The following is a 13,346-nucleotide window of genomic DNA, read 5'->3' as shown; positions in this document are numbered from 1 at the left end:
TTTTTCCCTTATTACACATTAAAACTGGAGTTGGTGAAATTCCTAAGTTTGGACTCGATCGACCCTGCGGAATCAAACACTGTTCTCTCCAGTTTGGTTTCTATTTTCACTGATCCATGATGAGCCTCACTGTGGATTGATCTTGAGAAACTGGCCTGTTTCTGCAATGAGAGCTGAATTTCCTGACTGCAGATAAAGACTAAAAATGCAGGTAAGAAGTTGATAAACACAGTTTGTCAGAGTTCTTCTGTGTCCTGTCGTTCTGGGCTGTTTTCCAGGTTTAGGAACTGAGATGATGACCCCACTCTTCCTATGATTTTTGTACTGTGAACGTCAGACTTGACGTCATGACGTCATGACGCCCCGCCCGTGCGCCGCGGTCAGTGGAACCGCGGCTGTTGAACCCTGGGCTGCATCGTGACGCCCTGACGTCACTCAGGCCCCGCCCGTGCGCGGCGGCTATTGAACCCTGGCCTGCGTCGCGACGTGAAACTCCACGCTCAGGTGCGCTTTACGTCATCGGCTATTATCGACCGACACCTGGAACGCACCAGCGTCGTTACGTCACGGACACAGGTGGTGCACGTGAGTGAGTGAGCAGGGAACGACACGTGACTCAGCAGCTCCTCAGCATGACGCGGCGCTTCAGGTGAGACGTTCACTGACTCAAGTTCTGCATCCTTCAGAGCGGAGGAGTTCCGAGACCTTCCTCCAGGTCCAGGTTGGCTGGAGTGGACTGAACCGGGCTTCTCCCTCCCAAGAGGCGTCTCTTATTTATGAAGTTTCAGTCTCAATTTAGGATGGTGAACATTTCATTACATTTTTAGGTGCTTCTGTTCCTTAATTTAGAGGTTTGAATCTTCTCTTTCAGCTTTTTTTTTTTTTGGACAATTTAATCATTTTAGCCTTTTAGCCATTTTGGATTTTTTTTTTCTTTTAGAAATTCTTGTTATTTCAGATTTTCCAGCTTTTGTGCCTCTCCTGTTTCTTGTGGTTTTGGATATTTTCTCTGTTTAAGTCATTAGCTAAGAGTTGAGAGTGTTTTCTGGTGAGCAGATGAAACAGAAATGAGATAAAATGCCTGTTCATGGACAGGAGGATTTTATGAAAGCTTCAGTGAGCCTCCACTGAACCACTGAAGAGCCACATGTGGTTCCAGAGCTGCAGGTTGAAAACCCCTGTAGACCCAGTTCAAGACCAAGTCTGGAATCAAGTCCTGGATCAGGTCCAGGACTGAGTGCTGGATGAGGTGTTCATGTTTTGACGGACTCTCAGGGAATTCTTCCTGATCTGGTGTCTGTGCTGCTCACGGTCTGAAGTCTTGTCCTGGTCTTGGTTCAGAGTCGGGCTGTAATGTGTCGTGTTCAGCAGAGCAGGGGGAGACGGATGGAGGGAGGTAGAGAGGGTGGAGACGGGTGCAGGGAGGTGAAGACAGAGGGACAGCAGGACGCCCGTCCTTGGTTCTGGTTCATGTTCAGCTCTGAAGCTGGCCCTTCACCTTTATCCCTCTCAGAATCCTGCAGACCTCTGTGGGACTCCTGGGGTCTCATGTGGGACTGCTGGGGGCCCCTGTGGGACTCCTGCTCGCCTCTCTGGGCCTCCTGGGGGCCCCTGTGGGACTGCTGGGGCACCCTGTGGTGGTGGTGGACCTGGTGCCGGGCTCTGGGATGTTCGGCTCCCTGCAGTCTCCAAACTTCCCCGAGCCGTACCCCCATGACGCCAAGCTCCGCTGGAACATCTCCGCTCCTCCAGGATTCAGCATCCAGCTGTTCTTCAGCCACTTCCACCTGGAGCCTTCCTACAGGTGTGAGTACGACTACGTCCAGGTAAGAACAGGACAGAACCGGCCCGCTGGACCGGCTGGGCATGCATGATCCAATCCGTGGTTCTGTGATCGATGGCAGGGGTCTCTTTAAGGAAGTGCACGCTGATCCTGGAACTGCTGTGTTTGCATTGCCGTGGCCGTGGATGATCGGCTGGGCGTCTGCAGGTGGAGGCAGTGGAGGAGGTGCTGGCCGTGTTCTGTGGCGAGGAGCAGACGGACACGGAGGAGGTGCCGGCCCAGCGGGTCATCTCCTCTCCCGGACACTCCCTGAGCCTGCTCTTCTCCTCCGACTTCTCCAACGAGGAGCGCTACTCCGGCTTCAAGGCGCACTACAGCGCTGTGGGTGAGGAGGCTCCGCCCATTCGCACCGCATCTCACCAGAGTGACAACAGCCTCAAAGGAGCTTCAGAATATTTCCAAATCAACTCCAAATGCGCTTCCAAACAACCAGTTTCAAACCAGCTTCCGTAGAGCCTCAGACAAAGTTCAGATTGGCTTCAGAACAGCTTCAGTCCAGTTTCATACCAGATCGGCCTGAGTCCAGCTCAAGTTCAGATCAGCTCCAGATCGGCTTCGGACCAGCTTCCATCTTCAGACCATCTTTGGATGTGCTTCAGCCCAGCTTCAGACCATTGTCAGTCCAGCTTCCGACTGGCTTTAGACCAGGTTCCGTCCAGTCCAGTCCAACTTCAGTCCAGCTTCTGATTGGCTTTAGACCAGCTTTAGACCAACTTCTCATTCAGCCGAGTCATCAGAGCAGGTTTGAAGCTGGTTTCTGGTTCGTGTTGTCCAGTGTGGTTTCTGATTGGCTGTCTTCTTCCAGATGTGGATGAGTGCAGTGACCACACCCACCTGTGCGACCACCACTGTCACAACTACATCGGCGGTTACTACTGTTCCTGTCGCCATGGTTTCCTGCTGCACACCGATAATCGCACCTGCACAGGCGAGTCCCAGCAGCAGCTCCGGGCCGGCGGGGCTCCAGCAGACTGTGCTCAACAGTCTCTCTTTCTGTGTGTGTGTGTGTTTGTGTGTGTATGTGTGAGAGCAGTGGTGTGCAGTGGTGGTGTGTTCAGGGAACGTTCTGGTGTTCTCAGCAGTGTAGATTTTCCATCTCCGTATCCGAAGAGCTCCAACTGTTCGTATGTGATTGAGGTTGACAACGGATTCCGTTTAAAGCTTCAGTTTGACGAAAACTTTGACGTAGAAGATCATCCAGAGATCAGCTGTCCGTACGACTACCTGCAGGTGATACACACTCGTGCGCACGTCACTGTGTCGGTGCTGTGTGTCAGTTGTCTACAGGCAGCAGTGTGTCATTGTGTTGTTGTTGTTGGGTGTCAGGTGTCCACAGGCAGCGGTGTGTTTGGTCCGTTTTGCGGTCAAGTGTCTCCGGGAGTCATTCAGACTGACAGCAGTTCAGCAACAATCATTTTCCACAGCGACCAATCAGGAGAGAACCGAGGCTGGAAGCTCCACTACACTGCTACAGGTACAGTGCCACAGGTACACTGCTACAGGTACACTGCTACAGGTACAGCGCTACAGGTACAGTGCTACAGGTACACTGCTACAGGTACAGTGCTACAGGTACACTGCTACAGGTACAGCGCTACAGGTACACTGCTACACGTACAGTGCTACACGTACAGCGCTACAGGTACAATGCTACAGGTACACTGCTACAGATACACTGCTACAGGTACACTGCTACAGGTACAGCGCTACAGTTACACTGCTACAGATACAATGCTACAGGTACAGCGCTAAGGTACAATGCTACAGGTCAACACTACAGGTACAATGCTACAGGTACAATGCTACAGGTACAACGCTAAGGTACAGTGCTACAGGTCAACGCTACAGGTACAATGCTACAGGTACACTGCTACAGGTACACTGCTACACGTACAGTGCTACACGTACAGCGCTACAGGTACACTGCTACAGGTACACTGCTACAGGTACAATGCTACAGGTACACTGCTACAGGTACACTGCTACAGGTACAGCGCTACAGGTACAGCGCTACAGGTACATTGCTACAGGTACACTGCTACAGGTACAATGCTACAGGTACACTGCTACAGGTACACTGCTACAGGTACAGCGCTACAGGTACAGTGCTACAGGTACAATGCTACAGGTACAGCGCTACAGGTACACTGCTACAGGTACACTGCTACACGTACAGTGCTACACGTACAGCGCTACAGGTACACTGCTACAGGTACACTGCTACAGGTACAATGCTACAGGTACACTGCTACAGGTACACTGCTACAGGTACAGCGCTACAGGTACAGCGCTACAGGTACATTGCTACAGGTACACTGCTACAGGTACAATGCTACAGGTACACTGCTACAGGTACACTGCTACAGGTACAGCGCTACAGGTACAGTGCTACAGGTACAATGCTACAGGTACAGCGCTACAGGTACACTGCTACAGGTACACTGCTACACGTACAGTGCTACACGTACAGCGCTACAGGTACACTGCTACAGGTACAATGCTACAGGTACACTGCTACAGGTACACTGCTACAGGTACAGCGCTACAGGTACAGTGCTACAGGTACAATGCTACAGGTACAGCGCTACAGGTACACTGCTACAGGTACACTGCTACACGTACAGTGCTACACGTACAGCGCTACAGGTACACTGCTACAGGTACAATGCTACAGGTACACTGCTACAGGTACACTGCTACAGGTACAATGCTACAGGTACAGTGCTACAGGTACAATGCTACAGGTACACTGCTACAGGTACACTGCTACACGTACAGTGCTACACGTACAGCGCTACAGGTACACTGCTACAGATACAATGCTACAGGTACAGCGCTAAGGTACAATGCTACAGGTCAACACTACAGGTACAATGCTACAGGTACAACGCTAAGGTGCAATGCTACAGGTCAACGCTACAGGTACAATGCTACAGGTACAATGCTACAGGTACAACACTACAGCATTACAGGTACAGCACTGCAAGTACTCCACTACACTGCTACAGGCACAGCACTACAGTATTACTGGTACAATGCTACAGGTACTCCACTACAGCATTACAGGACGGTACACAAATACACTAATACAGCGCTACAAGGCTATACACTGCTACAGCACTGCGGGCTACAGGTACAACATTACCTGCTGTTTACCAACACATTACAACACATATCCACAATCTTATTTTGAAAGTCACCCAATGATGAAAAACCACAGTTTTATTTTGACAGGAAGCCAATGTCCACTTCCTGTGGCTCCGCCTCATGTCATCATGGACCCCATCCAATCAGAATACTTCTTCAAGGACCACCTGGTGCTCAGTTGTGAGCCCGGATACCGCCTGCTTCAGGTGAGTGGCAGCCCCGCCCACTCCACGGCTCTACAGGTGTTTCTGCTGCTAGCCCCGCCCACTAATGTCATGTTCAACTGTCATGTGACCGAGTTTCTCTGACATCTGCATGTCTACATGAACATTTTAGCAATGAAAGTACAGAAATAACAAAAATAATACAAAAAATGTATGAAGTTTTGTGTGTGTGTGTGTGTGTGTGTGTGTGTGTGTGTGTGTGTGTGTGTGTGTGTGTGCCTTGCAGGATGGACAGGTTGTGTCTCACTATCAGATGGTTTGTGGTTCTGATGGTTCCTGGACGGGTCGTCTCCCTCAGTGTCAAAGTAAGATCCTCTCCCGTGGTCAGGTTCTCGTTGTTGGTTTCATTTTTGTTGCCATTGTTCTCGTTCCCGCTGTTGATGGTTCCTGCTCAGAGAGTGTGCGTTCAGGTGGTTCAGGTGTTTCAGTTCCAGCTGATTCTGGTTCAGGTGGTTCCAGTTCTAGCTCTAGGTCTGGTCCAGACGGTTCGGGTTTTGGCCTTGGTTGAGCTCGGTCTCGTTGTGGAGGTTGAGTCCTCTGATTGGTCACTGGCTGTCTGCAGTGGTGGATTGTGGGAGTCCTGCGGAGGTGACCATGGCGGATGTGGTGTTTGGTGACCGTGACAACAGCACCACGTTTGGCTCCACGGTTCTGTACGTGTGCAGAGACGATGGCGTCCAACCCAGCAACTGTACGGACCGCAACTCGGCAAGTTCAGTGCCTCGTTAGCCAACGACCAATCAGATCACAGCGTCTCTCTCTCTCTGGTCGCAGACTCGTTCAGCTGCAGCCTCAGTGGACAGTGGACAGACGGGGAGGGGCGGAGCCAACCGCCCAGCTGTCAGAGAGGTACCTGTCCGTCCGTCTGTCTGCCTCTCTCTCTCTCTCTCTTCCCGTCTCACTGTCTCTCTTCCCGTCCATGTCTCTCTCCAGCCTGCGGCCGTCCGTCTCGCTCCCTCCCCGCTCAGGTGAAGCGCATCGTCGGCGGTCGGCGGTCCGACCCGGGTCTGTTCCCCTGGCAGGTCCTGCTCAGTGTGGAGGATCTGTCCCGCGTCCCAGAGGGCCGCTGGTTCGGCTCCGGGGCCCTGCTATCAGAGTCCTGGGTCCTGACTGCCGCCCACGTGTTGCGGTCCCCGAGGAGAGACCCAGGCGTCGTCGCCGTGGCGCCTGAGCACGTGAAGGTGCAGTTCCCTCCGAGATGCACAGAGTCCCTGGTTCTGGACTCTGACCTTTGACCGCCGCTCGCCCCACAGGTCTTCCTCGGTCTGCACGACGTCCGGCTGAAAGACGCCGCTGAGCAGCGCTTGGTGCAGCGCGTCCTGCTCCACCCACACTTCAGCCCCCACACCTACCAGCACGACATCGCCCTCCTCAGGCTGAACCCAGAAGTACGCTTCAACAGCGAAGTCCGCCCGGTGTGTCTGCCCCGGTTCCACACTCAGGTATCAGGAACACTTCCTGTTTGTCTCCTTGACCTCCACGAGCGCCCTGCCAGCTCACTGCCAATCATCTTCAACAATTAATTTTTAAAAATCTACCGTTATTCTGCTCAAGCATATGATATTTTATTTTAATGCAACTTTCCCAGGTTCATGTAAGATGACAATAAAACCTCAGCTCAACTCCAAACACCACAACATTACAGTCTGTTCTGAACAGAAATGAATCATATTGAAGTCGAGACGTCGACTCCTGAAGGAAGCTCCGTTCGTCTATAGGCTCACCTCATCAAATCCAACAATCTGAACGAAAAAAAACTGCTGCAAGTAGCTCACCGCGCTCACGTGGTTCAGAATAACAGACTAATTAGATCTACACCAAATGCATTTTAAATTATGTGTATTAACCTGTTATTGACTGAACAATGCCACCTTGTGGTGATAAAGGTGCAACAAGGTAAAAGGTTTGGCGCTACATAAAACAACAGATAAATAAATGAAATCTGATTTACAAAATCTCAAACTGGTCCGGACAGGAGGGAGCAACAAAATATGTTAAATGAAGTGAATTTTTTTTTCACTGTAACAAAATCAACGCTCTTCCAGCACTTAGCAGAACTCGTGGCTGATATTTGGTCTTATAGTTTTCTCCATCACAGCAACTGCAGGCAGGTCTCACCCAAACCCGTGCCTTCGTCTTTTTCCTCCATGTCGCCTGCTGCATGCTGGAGCCGGAGCGATGCTGCTGCTGTTTTTGGTGGCGTGGGGTCGGGCGGCAGGCACAAACATCCACATCAGCCTCCAACCAGCTCCTTAGTTGCGTCGGGGTCTGCTCAGCCTCCTGCTGCTGTTCAGCTCCTCTGGGGACAGCGGGGTCACGACCTCGGTGGCTGCAGTGGCGCTACTGATGGCAAATGGTCTCATTGCTCGGCGCTGCGCCGTCCAGCAGGGGTTCCTCTGTGCCTTCATCCTGTAATGGGTTCCCTTCAGACCTTCATCCTGGAACAAGCTACAGCTGGACTGAAAGCTGCCCACCTCCACCTTTCTCAAGTGTTTGGAGCTAAATATTGTCTTCTCTCTAAATCAGGCCAGTCCTGTTGACTGTATGTTACAGTGGGACGACATAACTACACATCTACACAACCACACAAGTTCACATCTACACAACTAGAGAACGAAAAGTATCGAACTAGAAGGAAACGGCTACATAAAGACACGATTACAGCTCGTGTTGCAGTACTCGAGATCGGTCTCGGTCTCGAGACCACTTTTTAAAGATCTCGGTGTCGTCTCGCACTCGACCACATTTTTACTCGGTCTCGTCTCGGTCTCGAGCACAGAGGACTCGGGATTTTACGGCGAGACCAGCCGAGACCACGGCCACAAAAGCGCTGAACTGCCTGTCAGCTGTCTCGCCTCTTCAGTGATTGTGCGTCGCGGATGGACGCACGCGACCTCCATTCCTCTGGCCCGCCAGTTAAAGGTGCTGTAGGCAGGATTCCGCATCTCCGCCATCTTGCATGGGGTTACCTAAGCAAGATGGCGATTTGACCCATCTAAGATGGTGATTTGAAACCCAGCACAGCCAATCCTGTCCTGTTTTCTCTGACATCACGCCCTTATGCAAGTTAAGCCCCTCCCACAAGAACGTGCGACGAACGCCCCTCGACCAATCACGGTTAGAGCCTCATGGGCTCTTCTGATTGGTCAAAGATACCTGGAGCTGTCGAGATTCCTTTTCAGCTCAGAACAGAGACAGATGGAAACGCTGCGCCCTCGCGGTAGTGCAGTTATGCTACACTCCTAAAGGATTATCACTGGATACTCTAACATTTAATCCAAAGAAAACACAGAAAAAATAGCATTGACTAGCAAAATCCTGCCTGCAGCACCTTTAAGTGCCCCCCCCCCAAAAAAAAAAAAAAAAAATGGCCCGATGCCAAATCTAGTTGCCGACCGCTGCACTACAGGATGATCGGGCCGAATTTTGCTCTGATCTTGTCCTCCTGACTGAAGCCGACAAAGTCTGATTGTCAGAAATATGCAAATGAGTTGGGGTCCGAGCTTCGTGCGGTGTGCCGTGTGTTCAGAGAGATTTTCTGATCGGAGGCGTCGGAAGGGGAGGTATGATGAATGATGAATGAATGAACATGTTTAATATTTCCGACTGTAAATCCTGTGGTGTGTGGTGCGCTCTGAGAGGCGCCGATCAGCTGAAAGCCGACCTGTCCACACCCTCGGAATAGAGCTCCGTGATTGGCTGAACAGCTCCGTCTCACCAGGAGTCAATGGCTGCTTTGAAAAAAAAGGTTGAAGGAGCGATGCCGATAAGAATGAATGTACAGAAGGAATGAGCTCTCTGCTTATTATTAAAAGTGGAGATGAATGTTAAAAACAGGAATGAAGGGAAACTGCCCAAAGTCACGTTTGACTACGCGAGATTTGGAAGAGTGAGGAGCCGATTCTCTGACAGAGTCTGCTGGTGTGTGTTCTGCTCCAGAGCGACACACACACACTCGACGATCAGGGGAGGAAGATCTGCTGCGATCTGTCTTCTGTTGTCTTTAGTGTGTGGTCTCTGAATCGGGGTAACAGAGACAGGCTTCCCCAGCTGCTAATTTAACATAAATAACACCACAATGCTATGTTGAAGAGACGTGTTGAATTGTTCTTTAGTTGCAGACAAGATTATTACAGGCAATCTTACACTTACCTGAAAACTAATGAATAAGCATTCAGTTCAGTTCAGTTCAGTTCAGTTTATTCATTTGTCCCTTGGAGGGCGATTCAATGTGCAGTAAGTTCACATTCATACGTAACATAAATATACAAGACAACATAAAAGCATAACAAACCTCGGTGCATCATCAGCTCCAGTACAAATAAAAAGCAGATCAGCAAGGTGGACCCATAAAACCAAGCTGTGCGAAACATTCCAGACGGCAAACAAGAAATGACAAACCACTGTCAGCAAATGTGCAGTAGTTGCATAGTAAAGCATGGAGACTGGTGGACATGCTTTTACTTCCTCTTCTTCTCGGCATTTAAAGCGCGGATGGAGAGAGGCACAAAGGAAAATTTATATCTGTTTTTAGCAGCTAGAGGGACAGTGAAGCGGAGGCCAGAGGGGAGGAGCTGATACTCCTGATGCAGAGGGTGGGTTTCGTCTCTGCAAATGTTCTTGGCTTTCTTAAGCAGCTGAATATTATAAATTTCCTCCAGGCTGCTGAACTTCACCCCGGCTACTTTGGAAGCAACACGCACAATTCTCCCTAAGGAGTTTTTGTCCTTAACAGTAACATTACCGTACCAACAAAGGATACAAAAGGAAATAACGGACTCGATATAAGCACAGTAAAACATTTTCATCAGGCTTCTGTCTACCTGGAATTTAGCGAGCTTCCTCAGACAAAATAGGCGCTGCTGACCCTTTTTACAGAGCATGTCACAGTTCTCATCAAATTTGAGCGAGTTATCTATTATAGTGCCCAAATATTTGTAGCTGCTCACCAGTTCAACTCCCTGATTGTGAACGACACTGCGATGAGGAACCTGAGTCGTACGTCTGAAGTCAATACAGACTTCCTTCGTTTTAGTAACGTTGATCTGTAAAAAGAAATCATCGCACCAGGATACAAAATCGTCAAGTACCTGGCCGTGGCTGACCTCCTCATCATGGAGCAGGCTGACTATAACAGAGTCATCCGCATACTTTATAATGAATCTGTTTGTGTGACGACTACAACAGTCATTAGTATACAAAATGTAAAGAAGTGCAGACAGAACACAGCCTTGAGGTGAACCGGTTGAGGATGATAAAAGGCTGGACAATGTTCCATTCACTCTGACTTGTTGTGATCTGTTAGTGAGGAAGTCAAGAATCCAACCCACAAGACACGCATCGAGACCAAACAAGTCCATGAGTTTCTCTACTAGGATGTGAGGCTGGATCCTGTTGAAAGCTGATGAAAAATCAAAAAAAAGCAGTCTGACATGATTTTTGCTGCCCTCGAGATGTTTGTATACCAGGTTGAGTAAAGTAGCTGTGGCATCTTGAACACCTCTATTGTTTCTGTACGCGAATTGGAGGGAGTCTAGTAGATGCTCGGTTTTTGCTAGTATCTCCATTGAATAAAATGATTAAGTAAAAATTTAGTATTGTCTCGGTCTCGGTCTGTCTTGACTCGGTCTGGACCCCTCAAAGGCTCGGTCTAGTCTCGGTCTCGACACACTGTGGTCTGGGCCATGTCTTGGTCTCGGTTTAGGTGGTCTCGACTACAAAGACAAATTACAGCTTCCTGATCATCAAACATTCCAGCTCGGTGTGTCGGGGCAGACAGGATGGTGACCTCCGACTCTGCCTCCACAGGGCCTTCCTCCTGACCCCGCCCCCTCCTCTCTGGGCGTGGTGGCTGGCTGGGGGATCTCCACCCTCAACGTGACCTCTGACCTGGGCTGGCCCGCCGACGTGCTGCAGTACGTGAAGCTGCCGGTGGTTCCTCAGGAGGAGTGCCAGGCCAGCTACGCCTCGCGCTCCGTCAGCTACAACATCACCGACCACATGTTCTGCGCCGGCTTCATGGAGGGCGGCCATGACACCTGCCTGGGAGACAGCGGGGGGGCCTTCGTGGTGCAGGACGAGGTCAGCCGGCGGTGGGCGGTGTCCGGCCTGGTGTCCTGGGGCGGTCCGGAGGACTGCGGCAGCCGCAGGGTCTACGGGGTCTACACCCGAGTCAGCAAGTACGTGGACTGGATCCAGAGCCACCTCAGCGCCGGTCTCCAGTGAGCCTGCAGAGACCCCCAGGAGAGACCCCCAGGAGACACCCCCAGGAGAGACCCCCAGGAGAGACCCCCAGGAGACACCCCCAGGAGAGAACCCCAGGAGAGACCTCCAGGAGAGACCCCCAGGAGACACCCCCAGGAGAGACCCCCAGGAGAGACCTCCAGGAGAGACCCCCAGGAGACACCCCCAGGAGAGACCCCCAGGAGAGACCTCCAGGAGAGACCCCCAGGAGAGACCCCCAGGAGAGACCCCCAGGAGAGACCCCCAGGAGAGACCCCCAGGAGAGACTCCAGGAGAGACCCCCAGGAGAGACCCCCAGGAGAGACCCCCAGGAGAGACCCCCAGGAGACACCCCCAGGAGAGACTCCAGGAGAGACTCCAGGAGAGACCCCCAGGAGAGACCCCCAGGAGAGACACCCAGGAGAGACCCCAGGAGAGACCCCCAGGAGACACCCCCAGGAGAGACACCCAGGAGAGACACCCAGGAGAGACCCCAGGAGAGACCCCCAGGAGAGACCTCCAGGAGAGACCCCCAGGAGAGACCCCCAGGAGACACCCCCAGGAGAGACCCCCAGGAGAGACACCCAGGAGAGACCCCAGGAGAGACCCCCAGGAGAGACCTCCAGGAGAGACCCCCAGGAGAGACCCCCAGGAGACACCCCCAGGAGAGACACCCAGGAGAGACCCCAGGAGAGACCCCCAGGAGAGACCTCCAGGAGAGACCCCAGGAGAGACCCCCAGGAGAGACCTCCAGGAGAGACCCCGAGGAGAGACCTCCAGGAGAGACCTCCAGGAGAGACCTCCAGGAGAGACCCCCAGGAGAGACCCCCAGGAGACACCCCCAGGAGAGACACCCAGGAGAGACCCCAGGAGAGACCCCCAGGAGAGACCTCCAGGAGAGACCCCAGGAGAGACCCCCAGGAGAGACCTCCAGGAGAGACCCCGAGGAGAGACCTCCAGGAGAGACCTCCAGGAGAGACCCCAGGAGAGACCCCAGGAGAGACCCCCAGGAGAGACCCCCAGGAGAGACCTCCAGGAGAGACCCCGAGGAGAGACCTCCAGGAGAGACCTCCAGGAGAGACCCCAGGAGAGACCCCAGGAGAGACCTCCAGGAGAGACCTCCAGGAGAGACCCCAGGAGAGACCCCAGGAGAGACCCCCAGGAGAGACACCCAGGAGAGACCCCAGGAGAGACCCCCAGGAGAGACCTCCAGGAGAGACCCCCAGGAGAGACCTCCAGGAGAGACCCCAGGAGAGACCCCCAGGAGAGACCCCCAGGAGAGACCCCAGGAGAGACCCCCAGGAGAGACCCCCAGGAGAGACCCCCAGGAGAGACACCCAGGAGAGACCCCCAGGAGAGACCCCCAGGAGAGACCTCCAGGAGAGACTCCAGGAGAGACCCCCAGGAGAGACCCCAGGAGAGACCCCCAGGGGAGACCTCCAGGAGAGACCCCCAGGAGAGACCCCCAGGAGAGACCCCCAGGAGAGACCCCCAGGAGAGACCTCCAGGAGAGACCCCCAGGAGAGACCCCCAGGAGAGACCCCCAGGAGAGACCTCCAGGAGAGACCCCCAGGAGAGACCCCCAGGAGAGACCCCCAGGAGAGACCCCCAGGAGAGACCTCCAGGAGAGACTCCAGGAGAGACCCCCAGGAGAGACCCCCAGGAGAGACCCCCAGGAGAGACCCCCAGGGGAGACCTCCAGGAGAGACCCCCAGGAGAGACCCCCAGGGGAGACCTCCAGGAGAGACCCCCAGGAGAGACCCCCAGGAGAGACCCCCAGGAGAGACCTCCAGGAGAGACCCCCAGGAGAGACCCCCAGGAGAGACCCCCAGGAGAGACCCCCAGGAGAGACCCCCAGGAGAGACTCCAGGAGAGACCCCCAGGAGAGACCCCCAGGAGAGACCCCCAGG

At 53.0% G+C, this 13,346-nt stretch overlaps 1 protein-coding gene across 1 annotated transcript; it reads left to right on the top strand.

Moving 5' to 3' along the window:
- Positions 1–1,555: 1,555 nt before the first annotated feature.
- On the top strand, positions 1,556–11,465 carry masp1 (MBL associated serine protease 1). The gene is made up of 10 exons (XM_030108268.1): positions 1,556–1,826; positions 1,991–2,168; positions 2,649–2,771; positions 2,877–3,073; positions 3,170–3,317; positions 5,777–5,905; positions 5,989–6,063; positions 6,148–6,395; positions 6,468–6,656; positions 11,023–11,465. Exons 1-10 carry the CDS (start codon positions 1,668–1,670, stop codon positions 11,437–11,439), a joined length of 1,863 nt encoding a protein of 620 aa, XP_029964128.1. The 5' UTR covers positions 1,556–1,667; the 3' UTR covers positions 11,440–11,465.
- The last annotated feature ends 1,881 nt before the right edge of the window (positions 11,466–13,346 follow it).

This window comes from Salarias fasciatus, chromosome 14 (genome assembly GCF_902148845.1).
Source record: "Salarias fasciatus chromosome 14, fSalaFa1.1, whole genome shotgun sequence".
NCBI classification, from domain to species: Eukaryota; Metazoa; Chordata; class Actinopteri; order Blenniiformes; family Blenniidae; genus Salarias; species Salarias fasciatus.
This window is presented reverse-complemented; position numbering and strand designations above follow the sequence as displayed.